The sequence below is a fragment of the Capricornis sumatraensis genome, chromosome 13, assembly GCF_032405125.1.
Source record: "Capricornis sumatraensis isolate serow.1 chromosome 13, serow.2, whole genome shotgun sequence".
Classification (NCBI taxonomy): Eukaryota; Metazoa; Chordata; class Mammalia; order Artiodactyla; family Bovidae; genus Capricornis; species Capricornis sumatraensis.
In genome coordinates, this window is record NC_091081.1 from 27598996 (window position 1) to 27617608 (window position 18613).

An 18613-nucleotide genomic window follows, 5' to 3' on the forward strand; every position below is an offset into this window, starting at 1 on the left:
TTTTGTCTGAGTTTGTGTCGGGAAAAATGAACTTGCTTGGTATCTTTAAAACAGAGCCTATTTGCAATAGCCAGAGACTTACGTCTAGGAAAACACCAAAATTCAACCATAATGAAACCCACAGGGGCCTGAGGACCTAGAGTGCTCAGAGAGTGGACTGTATCAGGTCGAGAAGTTCTGTTACATGCAGAGAAATAGCCCAAGTGCTTTGTGCAGTGACAAAGATTCAGCTGGGTCTTTCTTAAGCCAGAAGGATTTTAGAAAAGAGGGCTCCTTATGGAAAATTCCTGAAATTGGAACGGAGAGTGTAATTTCCCACCTAGGGGCTGCGGGGTTCCATATTTGTTCTCTGTTGTTCATGCTATAGGCTGTCCATGGGGTCGCAGAGAGTCAGACACAACTGAGGGACTGAACAACAACAAATAGGCTGTCAGAGGCAGAGGGCAGGTCAGCAAGAGTAGTCTGACATAAAAGCATGGAAAATGCAAGCAGCGTATGAAAAAAATATGCCACAGCTAAAGAAAACAAACTCAAACTCAAACCTCAGCTGGGTTGTGAGAAAGAAGTCTACTCACAATTGAAAAGGAACAGTCAACCCTGGACTTCAGGCTGTGAGCATTCATCCTGATTAATTAAGGTCAAGGTGGTGATGGAAATACCAGCTGGGGAGCATTTTGCTGAAAGATAAATTTGTTCCTCTGTATCTCTGCAAGACAGCAGGGAGGTGTGTGTTTGGAGCTAAATTAATTTGATTTACATCATGCCATGGTAACTTCTGTTCTCTCTCCCTGCTGTCAGATGTCGTAGCTGGCTTTTCCCCCCTCCTCCTTCACCCCCACACATTTCATAACACGAGGAGAAAGCACGGGTTGGCTTCAGGCAAAATTTAGAAATGGAATAACTTTAATTTGATTTTTCTGCATCCAGCGCTATTCTCTCCTCCCCCTTTCCCTTCTTTCCTGAGGGAGAGAAGTTGTAAACCTGAGCATATAAGTGTGATGCATTTTTATAATGTGCTTCATGGCACAAGCTGCTTGACAATCGGAATTTGTTCCTTGCAGCAAAACCTGGCAGCTCACCTATCCTCCTCCTGCGTTTCTTCAACAACGCTAGTACTAGAAAATGAAGTTATGGCCCAGGATCCCGTTAGGACTGTGCTTTTTCTGGCCATGTAGTTTTCAGGCTCCGGAGCCTGGGCTGGAGGGCGCCCCTCCTCGGGGACCCTCGAGGTGGGGCTGGGCCCGGAGTCTGGCTCAGCTGAGCAGCCTGCGTCCCTGGGACCCCGCCTGGCCCGCGGTTCCGCGCGCCCTTGCCAGCCGGGCTGGATAAGGTTACGCCAAGGCTTCCTTGAACAGAGGAAAAGAGGCGGGTCCGAGCCCGCGACCCGGCCCGCGGGGGAGTTCCCACAGTTGGCAGCTCTGGCCTGCGGGGCCACATCCCTGCTGCGGGCGGGCGCGGGCGGGCGGCGGAGCGGAGCCCCGGGCCGGGCCCAGCCCGCCATGGCGCGGGAGAGGCTGCCCGGGAGGGGCTGCTGTGCCCTGCGCCGCTGCCTGCTCGCCGCCGCTCTGCTGCTCGGCCTGCGGCTCTGCGCGGAGCTGCAGCGCGCCGGGCCCCAGCCCCCAGCCCTCAGCTCCCCGCCAGGCCAGGCCCCCCGACCGCCCGGGTCGCACCTGCAGCCCGCGCCCGGCCAGCTGCGCGGCGCCAGCCGGAGGCAGGTGACCTACGTGCGCAGCGGGCGCCGAGCGCCGGCGGGGGGCGGCAGGAGTGGGACGCCGGAGCCTGGCTGCTGCGCCCTGCGCGGGCGTCCCCGCCTGAAGGTCAGTTGCAAAAGATGCAATCTTGGGCTTTAGACCGGGATCCCCCTCCCGGACTCGCTCCAGAGCCCTCAACCCCAGGCCTCCGCGGACTGCCCCAACTGCGACCTTCAAAAAAAAAAAAAGAAAGAAAAAAATCTTCTGCTTCCTCTCTCACCTCTGTGCTCGCTTAAGCAGCACCGATGAAGTGGGAGCTGGGTTCATTCAATAATCAACCCGTATTTGCTGAGCATTCACTGTGTGCCAGGCCCACCGTTACGCGGACATCCAGCAGCAAAGCACCAAGCCCTGCTTTCAGGGAGCTTACTTTTTTGGGGGAGGAGGGGGAAGGGCGTGAGCAGTGGACAAGGCAAGGGAAAGAAAGGAGTTCTGGTTTTGTTTGTATTTTGTGGTCTCCCGGTTTTCTCCGTGAGGCCTGCACAAAGCTGAGTGGGCAACCACTGTGAATTGCTTTTCCACTCTATCTTCATGACAGTGATGAAGATCCACTCAGAATTTTCCTTGAATTCCACCGCAGACGTCGTGGCCAGGGTGGTGAGTGGAGGGTGAGAAGTCCAGCCCCCAGCACCACTTAATGGAAAATTAACTGGACCTGGAGGACTGAAGTAATAACCCAGATTTGTCTTACAACACAAACAGTGTTGGTCTCCCTACCTCATTAACTTCTTGGCTTACGCATTGAGTAGTTATTTTACTCAATTTTGACCTCTGAGTTTTAAGCCTCTGGCCTCCTATCCAACTCTTGGAGCTCAGTAATTTACTTGGTACTTGGGAATGAAAAGATTAAGAACTGAAGGTCTGAGCTTGCCTGGTCTTTATACCCATCAACCCTAACCACATCCTTTGGGGGCAACTTCTTTCTGTTGCCTTGCTTTTCCTCTTTTCTTTTAAACATCCCCCACCTATTGGGGAGAGAGAAAAACTCTTCCTTGGACTCTGCTGCTTTCTTTAACTTCTAACCTACTTTTCAGGGGCACGTCTGCCAATTTCTTCTACTGTTTTCCTTTCTCTCACTTCCTCTTCAAGCCTTGACCTCTGTCTTTCCACACCACTGCTGCCCCTGTCTAATCCTGCAGTGTTATCTTCCTGGATTAATTCAGACATCTATATCTGAAACCTCATTTCCTATGTTAAGTCTTAATTTGCTCTTTAGAAGAAGGTAGTCACGTCATTCTTCTAATGCACTTCCCATGATACCATGTTTTGCCAAAGGCTTTTGAACACCCTTTTGCCGAGGACTTACCAGGACAATCCTGATGACCATGCTGCCTCAGGGGCTGGGGGCACAACATGAGCTCAGGGCCTAGTGGGGGAGGCGCAGAGCACAGACATCCAATAATGTGACAAATGCTGTAATGAAGGTCTGAACTCTGCTTGAGGAGTCAAGAAAGGCTAACCTGGAGGGGACGTTTGACTCAGGACTTGATATTGCTTAGGAGTTCAGGTCCTTTTGTCCCTCTGGACGTTCTCAAATGTTCCATCCTGGGCACCCCTAACGCAGCCTTGCACTTGCCTTTTCACATCTGCTCTCAGCCTCCACTGTTTCTCTTTTACCTGTTGAAGAATCATTCTTAAATCTTAGCCTCCACTTCAGACAACAGAATCGATGACTGGAGTCTCAAATGGAAAGGTTTGGAACGCGTAGCCTCAGAGGGCCTCTGGAGGGCAAGTTCACATCTGCTTCCTTTAGGAGACTGTGGTAGTGATTCCTGCTGGGGACAGTGGTGACTTAGACAGAGTGGTTTAAGTGGAGGTGTGAGAAGTGGTCCCACATTGGATATATTTTGCAGGAAGATGAGAAAGGAGTAGTTTTTGTTGTTTAGTTTTGTGTTTTCAGGGGAGTGGATGGAAATCAGTTTTGTTTTAAACATGCTTGAGTTTGCGTTATCCTTTGGACATCCCTTTGGAAATGTCGCATAGGCAGTTGGACATAGAGGCCTGAAACTGGAGGAGATGTCCAGGCTGAAGATAGAGATGTGGGAATCCTCCGTGTACAAGTGGCTCTTTTAAAGCTGTGAGACTGCAGGAGAGCATCTGGGCAGTGAGGGTTGCTAACAAAGACAGAGATGCAAGTCTGAGCCCTGGGACTCAGTGGAGAAGGAGGTCCAGTCCCTTCGTGCCGAGCTGGAGGCATGGCGTCTCCAAGGGGAGGCTCCTCAGGGTGCACCCAAGTCCCAGGAGGATGGCCACATACCCCCCGCCCCCCTCCCCGGCCACATATCACAGGTAAGGCCGTGGAGCTGTTGTGTTGGGGGGTGGGGACGGGTTTCTGGTTGCCGTGTTTTGAGAAGACAGCTGATATTCTGGGAGCCCTTCCTGTACCAGAGCAGAACCTGGGTGAGGCCTTTGATGTGCACCATCTCACTTAATCTCCCCAGAGGGTGGACGTGAGGACTGTGCCCATTTTGCAGACAAGGCCACTGAGCTATGAGAGGGTATGTGACTTGCCTGAGGTCAACCGGCCTGTAGATGTCAGAGGTGGGATTTGAACTTGGGTCCAGCTGACTGCAGAGCCCATGCGTGAGCCCCCCTGTGACCTTCTGTACTTAGACTCCCTTTCTCTGTACTGCTCTGGGGAAGAGGGGCCTGATGGAGCATGGGACCCCCAGTGGGCAGGCTCCTGGGAAAGTGAAAGTCGCTCAGCTGTGTCTGACTCTTTGTGACCCCGTGGACTATACAGTCCATGGAATTCTCTAGGCCAGAATGCTTTAGTGGGTAGCCATTCCCTTCTCCAGGGGATCTTCCCAACCCAGGGATCGAACCCAGGTCTTCCACATTGCAGGTGGATTCTTTACCAGCTGAGCCACAAGGGAAGGCTAGGCCTCTGGGAGTCGCTCCCTAAACACTGGGAAATCCTGCCAGGTGGAGGCCCTGCACAAGGTGGTCTACGGGACATGGGTGCCTCCAGTGGCCCTTGGGGGATGCACGGCCTGCCTAGGACAGTGACTCTCAACAAGGGTTGATTTTGTTCCCCTGGGGACATTTGGCCATGTCCAGAGACACTTTTGATTGTCATGTCTGGGACAACTAGTTCTCCAGAAAAAATACGTGTGCATGTACACACTGACACACTTATATATGTTTATTATCAATTTTACTGATATAGAGCATGTTTAGTGTGCAACTTACAAATAAAAAAATATGTCATGCTTCTATTGTGAAAAAACAAACAAACAAACAAAAAAATAAAAGTAAAATTTAAAAAGGAAATATTTGCGTAGAACCTTGCATGTTGTAACCATTCAATAATGGTCGCTTTAATTTTCACTAATCTGTCCCGAGTCTTTAGCCTCAGCTGTTCCCTAAATATCATTTCTTATACCTTCTTTCCACTCCTTTGGTTTATGCTGATTCTTTTACCCCTATCCTATGATTCATGCCCTTTCCATCACTGAACATTCAGGTCAAGGATTGTGGCCCAGAAAGCTTTTTTCATCATTCCTACTTCCTTGCTAATCTTTCACCAGTTTGGGAGACAACAGAAATGTGTTCTGATTTGTGAGCTGTCTTGTACGTGTTATGACCTAATAATCTGTTTTAGATTGAAAGTTTTGTCTGCACAGTTGTTCATGATGGAAAGGATCACATTTCCCAGTGACCCTTAGTAAATGTTTATTCTCAAGACACTAATAAGTAAAAAATAAGAGTCTTATTATTTCAACCTATTATTTGTAACTGTAAATGTCTTTGGTTAAAAATATATAAGAAATAGTTGAGTGAACATGGCAATTAAAATAACTATTTTTAAAGTATTGTTTCAGGTTTTAGCCTCTTAAAGAAAAAAATTTCCCTGGATTTTCTTCCCCCTAGCTAGTTAGTTATTCTCTTATTTTCAGGGTATACAGTCTGACTTTCCCAAATTCCTAGATAGTGGGAATCTTGAATTTGTTTCATTTTTCCATTATTTCACAGTCAAATTAAAATGTTCCTCCAAACTAGAAAAAGCAGCTATCTAGTCTGTTCTCCCTGTTTAGGGAACAGAGTGCAATGTTCCCTATGTCTCCAGGGATAAGTCTTGTTCCTTTTTAGCCTCCCATCGAGACAAGGTGAAATATAAACTAAATACACAGTTAATTAATGTAATAAGTTTGGAAGTAATGTGTTAAATTCCTTGGATCCTATTTTATTTAAATTTTGTTTGTTGAGGCTAATGAAAAACAATATTATTTAGGTTCTTGGATACTTTGCCGTAGCCACCTACCAAATTGGTGAAGGAGAAAAAGTTCCATTCTATTTTGAGGATGGCTTTCTGGGTGGATGAAAACCTGCATGAAATAATTGGGTTGCCAAGTGGTTCTTGTCAATGTGCTTCCTTTGCAGGTGTTAGAGGCACAAAAATTCAGCAATTATATTGCCACTTTAATCATAGCTTATGCTTCTCTTAAAGCAAATAATCTGTTATAAAAAAGAGAAATGATGTGTAGTCCCCAAGTAATTCTTTTCCTCTTTTCTTATCCTCTTCTTTCACCAAGCTATACAAGAAATAGCTCTAAATATTAAATCCTCTTTCACATCAGAGGTTCTAATCTTACAGCATTATGAAATGAGGGCAGATGATACATGGTGGATAAACACTGCCCGGTGGGATTAGGACTCCCCTAGAATCCATACATTTTTGTATATTACAGAAACTTTAAGCATACAAATATCACTGTAATTCTTTTTAATTCTTTTACTTTCTCTCTGTTTTCTGTGTTTCTTTCTGGTTTTTCTTTCTTAGACATTCACTATGATTACATGGCTAAAGTTCTGGGGGACATACATAGACGACTAATGATGGTCTCCTTGATTATACTTTTTTCTACAATCTTGGGTAGATGTTTCTTTTACAAGTTGGCAATCTACGTAAAATATATGGCTCGTATGCCCAGAAGAAGTACTGTTGACAAAAAAAATTAATCAGTAGTCAATCTGAGAGAGAAATGTAAAATTTTACTTGAACCAAACTGAGTATTATAACCCCGGAGACAATCTCTCAGAGAACTCTGAGAACTGCTCCAAAGAGGTAAAGGGGGAGGCCAGTATAAGCGATTCTCTAGAAAGGGTAGTGCAATCAAGCACACAGCTTGATGAAGAGTTACTGTGATTCATAAGTAACAGATATCTTTAAAGGTTTTAGCGCTTTTCTAAGTATGGGTTCATGAATTTTCTCCTGAAAATATCTGAAGGCCTATCTTTTCTTAGAGCACAGAATGCCTCGTTCTTATTTTGTCCTGAATTCCAGGATATGGTAGGTCAGTGAATGTAGTGGCTAATGACTTGATTCTTATAGAACTGGGTAGTAGGCAACAGTCTCTGTTTTACAATCCCCTCCCTTTTGGTCTTAATCTTGACCAAGGTTTGAGAGGCATTTCATGGCCAACTTGTCCTGAGGCGCTAGGAATGCTCATTCCCAGGTCAGGGATTTCATTGATAGGCTGCTCCGTGCCCTGTTACTGCACTTGGCCCTGTTAACAATAGTCAAAGGCCTCTGGACCATCTGTTTTACTAGTCAGTTATGGTCTAGGATGTCTCTTGTTGCATCTTCTTATATCTAAAGTTACACTGTTATAATCTTTGATCTTATAGGACAGTATATTTGGTCAATTGTTTAAGCTTGCCTAATCATCATTAATTTTTTTGGAGGCTCCATCACACATTTGGTAGTGCAAGAAATAATACTCTTGTGAAATAGGTAGAATACAAGTAATATAGCTAGTAACATTAATAAAGTCCTAAGTGAGTACTTAAGGTAAGAATTTCCATTAAGTGAGGCCCAGTATCTCTCCAGGTCACCTGACCTGGTCTGTTCTGTAGCAGTTGCTCTCTTTTCAGTTCATGTCAGTTTAGTCTCTCAGTCATGTCCGACTCTTTGCGACCCCATGAACCATAGCACGCCAGGCCCCCCTGTCCATCACCAACTCCCAGAGTTTACCCAAACTCCTGTCCATTGAGTCGGTGATGCCATCCAACCATCTCATCCTCTGTCATCCCCTTCTCCTCCTGTCTTCAATCTTCCCCAGCATCAGGGTCTTTTCAAATGAGTCAGGTCTTCATATCAGGTGGCCAAAGTATTGGACTTTCAGCTTCAGCATCAATCCTTCCAATGAACACCCAGGACTGATCTTTAGGATGGACTGGTTGGATCTCCTTGCAGTCCAGGAGACTCTCAAGAGTCTTCTCCAACATCACAGTTCAAAAGCATCAATTCTTCGGTGCTCAGCTTTCTTCACAGTCCAACTCTCACATCCATACATGATTACTGGAAAAACCATAGCCTTGACTAGATGGACCTTTGTTGGCAAAGTAATGTCTCTGCTTTTTAATATGCTGTCTAGGTTGGTCATAATTTTCCTTCCAAGGAGTAAGTGTCTTTTAATTTCATGGCTGCAGTCACCATCTGCAGTGACTTTGGAGCCCCAGAAAATAAAGTCAGCCACTGTTTCCCCATCTATTTGCCATGAAGTAATGGGACCAGATCCCATGATCTTTGTTTTCTGAATGTTGAGCTTTAAGCTAGCTTTGGGGAAGTACTAAATTGGCATTGTACATGAAGTCACCAAAAAGTCTGTGTGTATAAGCTGAGTGGTGGGTCGTTGTGGCATTTTACAGGATTGAGAAAGGAAGGTTGCCGTCTAAGAAATTACGTGGCTGGCTCCAGAAGAAAAAAAAATCGACCTTTATGGTTAAGCTGATATTTCTGCCATTGGGGTGGTCTGGTTAATGAATAATGCAGGTGCACAGTGCAGAGGGAGGAGGTCCAGACAGGCAGAGAAAAAAGTTTATTTAAATTTTTCTTGTCTTGCTTTAAAATATAAATTTTGTTTCATCAGAACTCATACAGGAGCAAAGCTTCCTGAAGAAATTTCTTCTCTCTTATCGGAGATATTTTGCTTGACATTTAATATGTTGGATAGAAAAGTGACTTCTGAGTCACAGAGCTACAGAACCCAGCAAAGTGCTGGCTTGGTTTGTTAGTTACAGATCCTTTGGAACAGTGTGTCAGGGGAAAAAATGCTGTTTCCTCTTCTCCTGAAAAACCATATGGCGAGATTCTGTCTTTTCTTCATCACTTCTTGTCATCCTCTTAGTTTTCTCATTCCATGCTTGTCTTCAAGAAGAATGAGGAAAAATGGCATAGAGGGCCCCTTGGTATATCCAACTGCCTTAAACATTATTATTCTTTACAAAATACTTGAAGGTAGGTTTGAATTGCTTGTAACATAAGGCCCAGCAGTAGTTTCCAGCTTCTTTAGGTTTCTGCTGTTTCCCTACACGTCTGTCCTTCAGGAGCAACATTCATTAATCCTCTCACATTGTCCTCAGGAGGCACAGCATTTTCATTTTAAACAGTCGTTGAGGGAAATTGAATGGATTCCAGCAATATGTGGGTGTGAAATAGCAGTTGCTTAGTTTCGCCAAAAAAAAAAAAAAAAAAGCAGGTTCTGATGAAAACTTTGATGGAGAGTAGGCTTCTGCACTCCTTCCAAACCTCACAGCTCCTTTGAGAGCATTCTGTGGGCAAAAGAACTGCTAATGGAGGCCCCACTGTTTTGCAACAATTGGTGGTGGAGATTTTAGGTTTTCTGTGTGCAATTTGTCCAGTTCATTTTCTCCAAGAAACAGGAAGCCTTATCAGTTTTTTTCGAATTGGATTTCATTTTTGGTCTGTAAAGAGAATCAGAGCTGTGTAGTTCAACAGGAGACTGTTAAGAACAGTAGACATTTGATTTTTTTCCATCTGTGTTATGACACCTTTGGAGTCCTTGTGCTTATAAGTAGTTTGGCTCTTTATTCTGTGATTCGTAGGAAGTAACAGGTGCCTGCTTCATTACCATGAGACTCACACTACGGCATATTATCTACCAGCGTTGATAAGCTTCTCTTAAAAGCAGCCATTGAGTTCTTTTAGATACCTCACATCAATCATATTAATGACCTGTAGAATTTTCTACTAAAAGAAGGTGGGAAAATTTGCTGTCCAAGAAGCATTTTTATCCTACTCACATGATTGAAACACAATTGACTTTTATGAGCTTTCTAGTCTATGACCATATATAATTTAAACTAATAGCAAAGTGGCCTGTTAGTTTACGACTCAAGGAGGTAAATTGGGCCTGTGAAGAATTTTGTTTGAGCCACACAGTGTTTCAAGTAACTAAACACAAACATCTTCAGATGCAGCATTTAGTGTCCAGTGGAGTCCAGTTCAGCACTGTCTGCCTTTATATTATCTGTCTGATCTGTAAAGGCATTTGAAGTTTCAACCCCTGAGCCAGGTGTCAGAATTTGCAATTACTTTTCCTAAAAAGTGACAAACCAGGTTAATGCTGCTCAGCTCAGTGGCAGCTTGGTACATAAATACTGAATACACAGAAGCTAAGGATCCTTTCATGTCATTTCTAGTCAAGAGAGTTCAGTAACCTAAGGCTGGAGTTGGCTACTGGGGAGAGTCAGGTTTAGGGGAGTGTACTTAGTTAATACAATATTCTTCTGGTTATTAAAAAAAAATACTGTGGCCTAGCTTAAGCAAAGAAAAAAAGAATTAAATTTATTGAGAAAACTTTAAGAATTGATCACTGAATTGCAGGAAGAGGTAAATGATCATGATGTTGAGGAGAGAAGGAATAAGGTTACTCTGGAAATCTCAGCTTTCCTTGGCCTTCTCCCCCCGGTGCCACCATAGTGAGACTCACCTCCCTCGACTCCTGGGCTGGGTCCATTAGATCCTCACCCTGGGTCAGCCAGTACTAGCCACAGGCCACAAACCTAGCCCAGTATCCAAACTGTACCTCCCCCTCCCTGTCCAGGGAGCCATTCTGAGAGAAAGAGGAAATTTTCTGAGTGCCTGGAAATAGAGCATAGGTCATTTTTTTATATATAATAATCTCAGAGCTTAGCCTCTGTGCCTTTCCCTTTGTGTATTTCTTTGTTGGTTAACAGTTTCTCTATTTAGAACTGTTAGAGATGAACTTATTTCCAAGTAGCACTCATCAATAAGTTGGTAACTTGTGCATACTTCTGATTTTTTATTCAGTTTGGCATATATACACAAGATATATATCTATGCAATATTTTTATTTTCTAGTAAGACTTTATTTGTCAGGACTTCTGTGGAGAAGATAAATACATCAGTATTCAGCTCATGATCCCCACTAGGGTTCTCAAACCAAAGTTACAGTTTCATGTTCTTTGTTTGATTCTTTTGTCTGTCAGTTCAGAGAGTTACTTTCCAAAAAAAAGATCTGAAAAATTCTTCAGAGCATCTGAATGTTTACAGTCCTCTTTGCAATTAGTCTGGGATTCTTCAACATGTGATTACTTCTGTATCAAGACTCTAATACAGATTGCAAATGAGAGCACCCAACTGAAGCTAGTGAAAACAGGGATTCACAGGAAGGGCACTTGGGTAGAATTGAAGAAAGACCTGCAGAAACCAGAACAGCTCTCAGAACTTGATTATGGACTAAAATGAGTATTGAGGACATTGGTTATCCATGTTACCCATTTGTGGTGGTGGTTTAGTTGCTAAGTCTTGTCTGACTCTCGTGACCCCATGAACTGTAGCCCACCAGGGTCCTCTGTCCATGGAATTCTCTAGGCAGTAATACTGGAGTGGGTTGCCATTCCCTTCTCCTCTCCAGATATTGCTTGTTATCAAATATATAATGGGTATTTGGGCTTTCCTCATAGCTCATTCGGTAAAGAATCTGCCTGCAATGCAGGAGACCTGGGTTTGATTCCTGGGTTGGGAAGATTCCCTGGAGAAGAACATGGCAACCTACTCCAGTATTCTTGCCTAGAGAATCCCAGGAATGGAGGAACCTGGCAGACTACAGTCCATGGGGTTGCAAGAGTCGGACATGACTTAGCGACTAAACCACCACAACCAGTGGGTATTTATCATTCTTCTAGGCCATACCTTTGAATTCCCTTCCTGTGTTTGAGGAATTCTCCACCTTTCTAAGAAAAAGGTAAAGAATAAATTTCTTTGGCTCTAAGGAGCATTCTTGTGACCTAGGCTTTACCATTCATGAGACTTTGGATTGAACTTTAGAGACTTGAAGAAGCAAGTTTCAGCTCAAGGACCACAGAGCCTCTGGTTCTAGTGGAGGCATCCAGTGCCGAGGGTGGTGGAATGAACAGTGATGTCTGTGCCCAGGGGTGGGGCAGTGCAGGCTACACTGGTGCCCTTGCTGGTATTTCTCCTGCCCTTCAGATTCTGTAAGCTAATCAATCTTTAGTCAATTCCCTTTCTACTTAACTAGCCAGAGTGGTTTCTATTGTTTACAACCAAGAACCCTGGCAGATCAATAAATTAGAGTTGGCAGTTTGGAAGGTTACAACTGTAGCTTTCCCTCTTCAATTTTGCTTGCTCTATTTAATTCAGATTTTGGAACACGATGATTGGGGTCCGAATAACGATGGGCTAATGGACCTTTCCCTGACAAGATAATAACATTTAGTGCCAGATACTAAATCATACAAATCTGCTAACTTATCACTAGAGACACCAAGTTCTTTTTCATGGCGTTCTTTTGGATATCTGGCAGGAGAGGCCAGTTTATGCTGAGATCACAAACAATCCTCAAATCTCAGGGCTCTTACTGACAAAGGTTTGTTTCTTACTTTTGCTGCGTATCTGGGTTGCGGGTTGGCAGGGGTGAGGTGCTGCTCTGTGCTGTGTTCATCCTCTCTCTAGACTCCAGACTGGAACATTGCCTGTCACCTCGGCAGAGGGATAACTGCTTTGGAGGCTCTTGTGTGGCATTATTAACTGTCCTGCCAGAAGCCAGACTTAGCACTTGTGCTCACATTCCAATGACTAGAGCTGGTTGCTGGGCCCTACCCATGCAGGGGGCCAGAGGTCTGTTTGTGTGCTCAGAAGTCAGAGAGCAGGAACTGCTTGGTGAGTAGCACTTGTGGACACCACACTATGGTAACCCTTCAATCATCCGTATCTAAATGGACATCGTCTAGGTCATGTCTCACGCTCCCTGTTCCCAATGCCGCGCTGAATCTGCACGTTTGTCAGTAGTGAATAAAGCATGGGAGGCTTTTTTCAGGGGACATAGATCTAAAATGAAGCAGACGCCTGAATTTAGCAGAACAGTGAAATAAAACAAGACACGATTTACATCTTATAAACAGTGCTGTAGCGTGTCCTGGAGTTTGTTAAGTACAGTGATTCTCATTGACACTGTTTATTCTTTGTGTAGAGCAGTGATGGAGTGATGATCTGTAGGTCTGTTTTTCTGGGGAAAAAAGGCAAGTTATTTGAATAAATAAAACCGTAAGTGTAAATGAAACAAAGGCCTCTGGTGAGGTGAATCAAGCTTCATGTTTAAAATGTATCTTCATGGCAATCACTTACTTATTTTTGGTCAGAGCAAGTTGAAAGACTTCCAAGCATGTTTGCAGAATCTGGTCACAAATCAGAGACCGTATTCATGTTGTGTAGTATTTGTTATTGCACACAAGAAGACAACAAGTATTTTTAGTTTATTGTTCCTATACTTTGAGTTGTTGTTATTGCTGTTCAGTTGCTAAGTCATGTCTGACTGTTTGACCCCATGGACTGTAGCATGCCAGGCTCCCCTGTCCTTCACTGTCTCCTGGAGTTTGCTCAAATTCCTATCCATTGAGTTGGTAATGCTCTCTAACCATCTCATCCTTTGCTGCCCCCTCTCCTTTTGGCTTCAGTCTTTCCCAGCATCAGGGTCTTTTCCCATGAGTTGGCTCTTCGCATCAGATGGGCAAACTATTGGAGGTTCAGCTTCAGCAACAGTCCCTCCAATGAATATTCAGAGTTGATTTCCTTTAGGATTGACTGGTTTGATCTGCTTGCTGTCCAAGGGACTCCCAAGAGTCTTCTACAGCACCACAGTAGAGCATAACAAATCAATTAAAAATCCTAATTAGCAAAAACACATACCCGTTGAATGCAGAATGATTTGGTTACGTATGAAAGGAGGCCTCTTCATTCAGCAATTTTAGGGGTAGAATATGGAGAAGCCAAGTAACACCTGAGATCCTAGGGGACTTATTTACATGGATTTGCAAATGTCATGAAAACTTTTTATTATCATGCATCCTCACCTATAAGATGCGCTCATAATTTTACACTTGATGTCAGAAGTTTAAATTCTGCTTCCTTTACTTATTGAGTGTGGACAAGTGACATACCCTGTCTGAACTTTAGTTTCCTCCTCTGTAAAAAGTTAGTAGTACTTAACTCATGAAGACTAAAGGAGAGTGTGTAGGTGAAAATGCCTGGCCTGTGAAAACAGTTCTGTAAATTAAATTGTCTCTGTTCAAACTTGTATTCCTGTGATGCTGGCTTCTGAACACCAAACACATGTAGGCCCATGTGACTGGGTAGTATGAAGCACAATATTCATTGAAATTTTTAATATTCCTTTTATTATTCTTGAAATTTAGAGCATATATAATATGCTTAGCTGTCAATATTTCTAGTGCTGAAAAAATCTTAAGTAAAAGCTGGAAGTAAATATTAACTTTTTGTTAGCATTTTAATTATAAACTTATTCCTCATGTAACTCATTCATTATAAAATTGCTAGGGCTTACTTGTTCCCATCAGTTTGTGATTTTTTACCCTCAAAACCAATTATAAATATCATTTACAATATTTCTGTTAAATAATTTTGGCCTCTGTTAGTGTTGACAGTATGAAATGTGTTTCCAAACTTTTGGAATACAATTTTCACTTAAAAGGATGCTTACACATCACCTATTTAATACTGCCACTTACTGTAACTCTGCTACTTCTTTAGTTTAGGGGAGTCCACTGGAGCAATTGTGGGTTAAGGAGCTAATAATTGCTCTCTTTTTCTGGTTCCGTCTTCCACATTTTAGTCTAATAATTAAGTGCATATTACTATACTTGGCACTTTATATTCATTTAAAAGTCAAACTCAACCAACATGATAAACTAAATCTAAGTACTGACACTGCACATCGTATTTTGCGTACTATAAGGACTTCAAAATACTTACAATTAAAGTGAGGTGTTAGGGGGCCGCTATGCTAGTATCCTTTCATTTAATTTTCACTAAAAATCTGTGAGGTAGGAATTGTCCTCATTTTTCAGAAGAGGAAGCTGAGGCTCAGAGACACTAATAAATGTGGATAAGACATAGCCAACGATGAGATGAAGGTGTAAACTCAATATCCATGACTCTCAGTTTGCCCACTGAAAAGGGCAGCGGACAACCAGATCTTATGTAAGGTAGATTATTTACCACCTGAAAATTAAAATCTTCTTTTAAACAAAAGACACAAAGTTAAAAGGCAAATCATAGGCTGGGAGAGAGTATTTGTAATGCTTATCCCCAATGGCTTAGTGGATAAAGAATCCGCCTGCAATGCAGGAGACACAGGAGATGTGGGGGGTTTGATTCCTGGGTTGGGAAGATCCCCTGGAGATGGGCATGGCAACCCACTCCAGTATTCTTGCCTGGAGAATCCCATGGACAGAGGAGCCTGGCGGGCTACAGTCCAAAGGATTGCAAAGTGTCGGACATGACTGAGCAACTGCACACATACATCCCCACAAATAAAGGGTTAATACCCTAAAGTTTTTTTAAAAAAATTATAAGAAAAAAAAAGACTCAACAGAAAAACAAACAGCCTTAAACAGGAATTAATAGAAGAGGAAATCTGAAAGACTAATATAAAAATATATTATATTATGTAGATTACACATATAGCATATATAATTACTAGATAATATATTATAATACAGTTATAATATGGAAAGAGAGAGGTGAGTACAGAGAGATGATAAATCCTACCAATAAGTAGAGGAAGCAAATCGAAGCACAATGGGATTCTATTTTCTCTCCCCCAAGTCATATTGGAAACAGTATACAATGTCTGATAAGATGAAGAATGAAGAATATTGAGGAAAAGGAACTCCTTACTAAACTACTTTATCCAAAGTAGCTCCCTATCCCAGTTGCTCTTCTGATACCTCCTCTTATATTCTGTATGGCATTCCCACTCTCTGACATTTTTTTCTTTCTCTAATTCTTGTTTGCAGTCACATCCCCTATAAAGGTGGGGGGCTCATGTGTCCTGGTCACCACTCTATCCCCAGAGGCTATGATAGAACCAGCACAAAGCAGGTGCTTAGTAAATGAGGCTAAAAAATGGTTATTTCAATCACTGGGGTACCAGACCCGGAGAAGGCAATGGCACCCCACTCCAGTACTCTTGCCTGGGAAATCCCATGGACGGAGGAGCCTGGTAGGCTGCAGTCCATGAGGTCGCTAAGAGTCGGACACGACTGAGCAACTTCACTTTCACTTTTCACTTTCATGCATTGGAGAGGAAAATGGCAACCCACTCCAGTGTTCTTGCCTGGAGAATCCCAGGGACAGAGGAGCCTGGTGGGCTTCCGTCTATGGGATCGCACAGAGTCAGACATGACTGACGCGACTAAGCAGCAGCAGCAGCAGCAGCAGCAGGGGTACTAGATCAGTGCGTTTGAGGAACATTTGGATCTTTCAAGAGCTATTCCAAGACACCCTCCAGATCTCTAATTTCTGGATCAGGGCTTTACACCCAGACTCTTGGAAGAGAGCTCCCAGCATTGACTTTGCTTCAGACTATGGTGACTGTACTACAGAGATTTGGAGCCATATCCAGCCTGTACCCGTTTTGTAATGGCCCGTGAGTGAAGAATGGTTTTTATAGATGAATATTTGCAATTGATATGATGTTAGGAAATACTAACTTTAAACCCCTATGAAGCAAAATGCTATATCAAAATAGTATATTACAAAAAATGTTGTACAGTGTTTATTATATTTTGAATTTCATCAATAAAAATGTAGAAATTTGTCTTCTCATTATGTAAGAGTCTATTTAATATCCTTGATTTTGCCTCTTGGCTCACAAAGTCTAAAATATTTACCATCGGACTCTACAGAAGACATTTGCCAAGCCCTGCTCTGGGAGTAGCCTCAGGGCCCCCTAACTATGACTGTGACTGTGGGGGAGACCAGTGACCTACCATGGCCCCAATCTAGTCCTCAAGACCCTTGTGCTAGAGTTTTGCCGTCTGCAGCATGAGAAGAAGGGGCCGAGGCTTTCCACAGCGATACTGAAGACGTGCTTTAGTCCTCTCTAATCACTCAAGGGAGTGTCATCATAAAGTCATCCAAGGTCTTTGTTTGGCAGTGAATGTTAAAATAATTTAAACCCTGGTGTTTTCCTGTTACCCACCTTTTCTAACACACATATAGAATTGTTCAGATTTTGTTCAACAGTCAGATGAACCCATTTTTTTCCAGCTCTGAGTTCACTCTTTGTTTAATACTTAAAATGGTTTGATCTGTGTGCTGTGAGAGATCCAGTACCCTTCCTCCACTCAATTTTCTAGTGATATATAGCATTTAAATTTTCTGATCACTCTCCTAGCTAAATATTTCACCTCTGGCCACTGCCATCTCCTCTCTGTTTTGCACTGCCCACTTCGTTTATCCCCTAGAATGATCTAGGCATTACTGATAGTCTCAGGGTAAGAGAGGGAGATGTCAATGAAGTTCAAAACAAAAATCAGCATAAAATCGATTAAGGATTTCTTGCCCATTGGGAATTTCTGACGCTGTCTTTTCTTCTTAGGCTCCTATACCATTGATCTTGCCTTCTCTTATTTATACATCAGTCCCTTTCTTCCATTTTTCAAGCCTTCAAAGCATCACTCCCCATCCAATTCTCTTGAGCTTACAGCAAACAAATCCTAAATGTATGTCATTTTCTTACTTAGGCAATTTAGTTTTCTCTTCTGCATCCAGCCCCAGCATCAGGATGAATTAAGCCACTCTGGCAGGAAGGCAGAATTGGTTGCAATCAGTGTTTATTTTCAAAAATCAAGTTTCCGACATGCTCTGTATGATTAGACAAGCCATATAATGGGCTCAGCATAGTGCCTTGGATGCATAGTTAGCACTCATTACGTGTTGGCTGTGCCCATGTAGGTCCCGTGCTGCTCCCCTCATCCTGGCTATGGCTACTGCTGTTTTGGGATATAGGGGAAATATATTACTAGTGACATTTTGGGAACAGTAATATGGTGCTTCATGCATATCCTCCTTTTCCCTTCTTATGCATCTTCATTACTTCCTTTGGCTTTTGGGAACCCTGGTGAACTGTATTTCGTTTTGTCTGCCATGGAAGGTAGTTTACACAGAGAGTGTTAACATGAACTTTAGGGTTCAAGAGCGCCTAGAAATTACCCATCTAGGTATATACCCAAGAGAATTGAAAACATATTTGTACAAAACTTGTACATGTCCTGATTCATGCTACAGTGTGGATGAACCTTGAAAATACTGTGATAAGTGAGAGAAAAGAGTCCCAGAAGGCCACACATTGCATCACTCCATTTTAATGAAATAACCAGAATATGCAAATCTATAGAGGCAAGGAATGGATTAGTGGTTGCTAGGGGCTGGAGAAGGCAATGGCAGCCCACTCCAGTGTTCTTGCCTGGGGAATCCCAGGGACGGGGGAGCCTGGTGGGCTGCCGTCTCTGGGGTTGCACAGAGTCGGACACGACTGAAGCGACTTAGCAGCAGCAGCAGCAGCAGGGGCTGGAGAGAGGGGAGGGAAAGAGGGGAATGGGGAATGGCTGCTACTGGAAATGTTTTTTTTTTCAAGGTGATGAAAATATTCTGGACTTAGTGGTGATGGTTGCCTAATCTGTGTATATATCAAGCGCCACTTAATAGTTCACTATAAAAATGGTGAATTTTATGGTGTGTTAATTATATCTCAGTTAAAAAATATTCT

At 43.2% G+C, this 18613-nt stretch overlaps 1 protein-coding gene across 1 annotated transcript in view; it reads left to right on the top strand.

Annotated features, from left to right (window-relative positions):
- Positions 1-1499: 1499 nt before the first annotated feature.
- The window catches only part of METTL24 (methyltransferase like 24), a 120028-nt gene continuing 102914 nt past the window's right edge, over positions 1500-18613 (top strand). The window contains exon 1 of the mRNA XM_068985565.1: positions 1500-1817. Within this exon, the coding sequence (XP_068841666.1) occupies positions 1500-1817 (318 nt within the window). The remainder of the gene's footprint in view (positions 1818-18613) is intronic.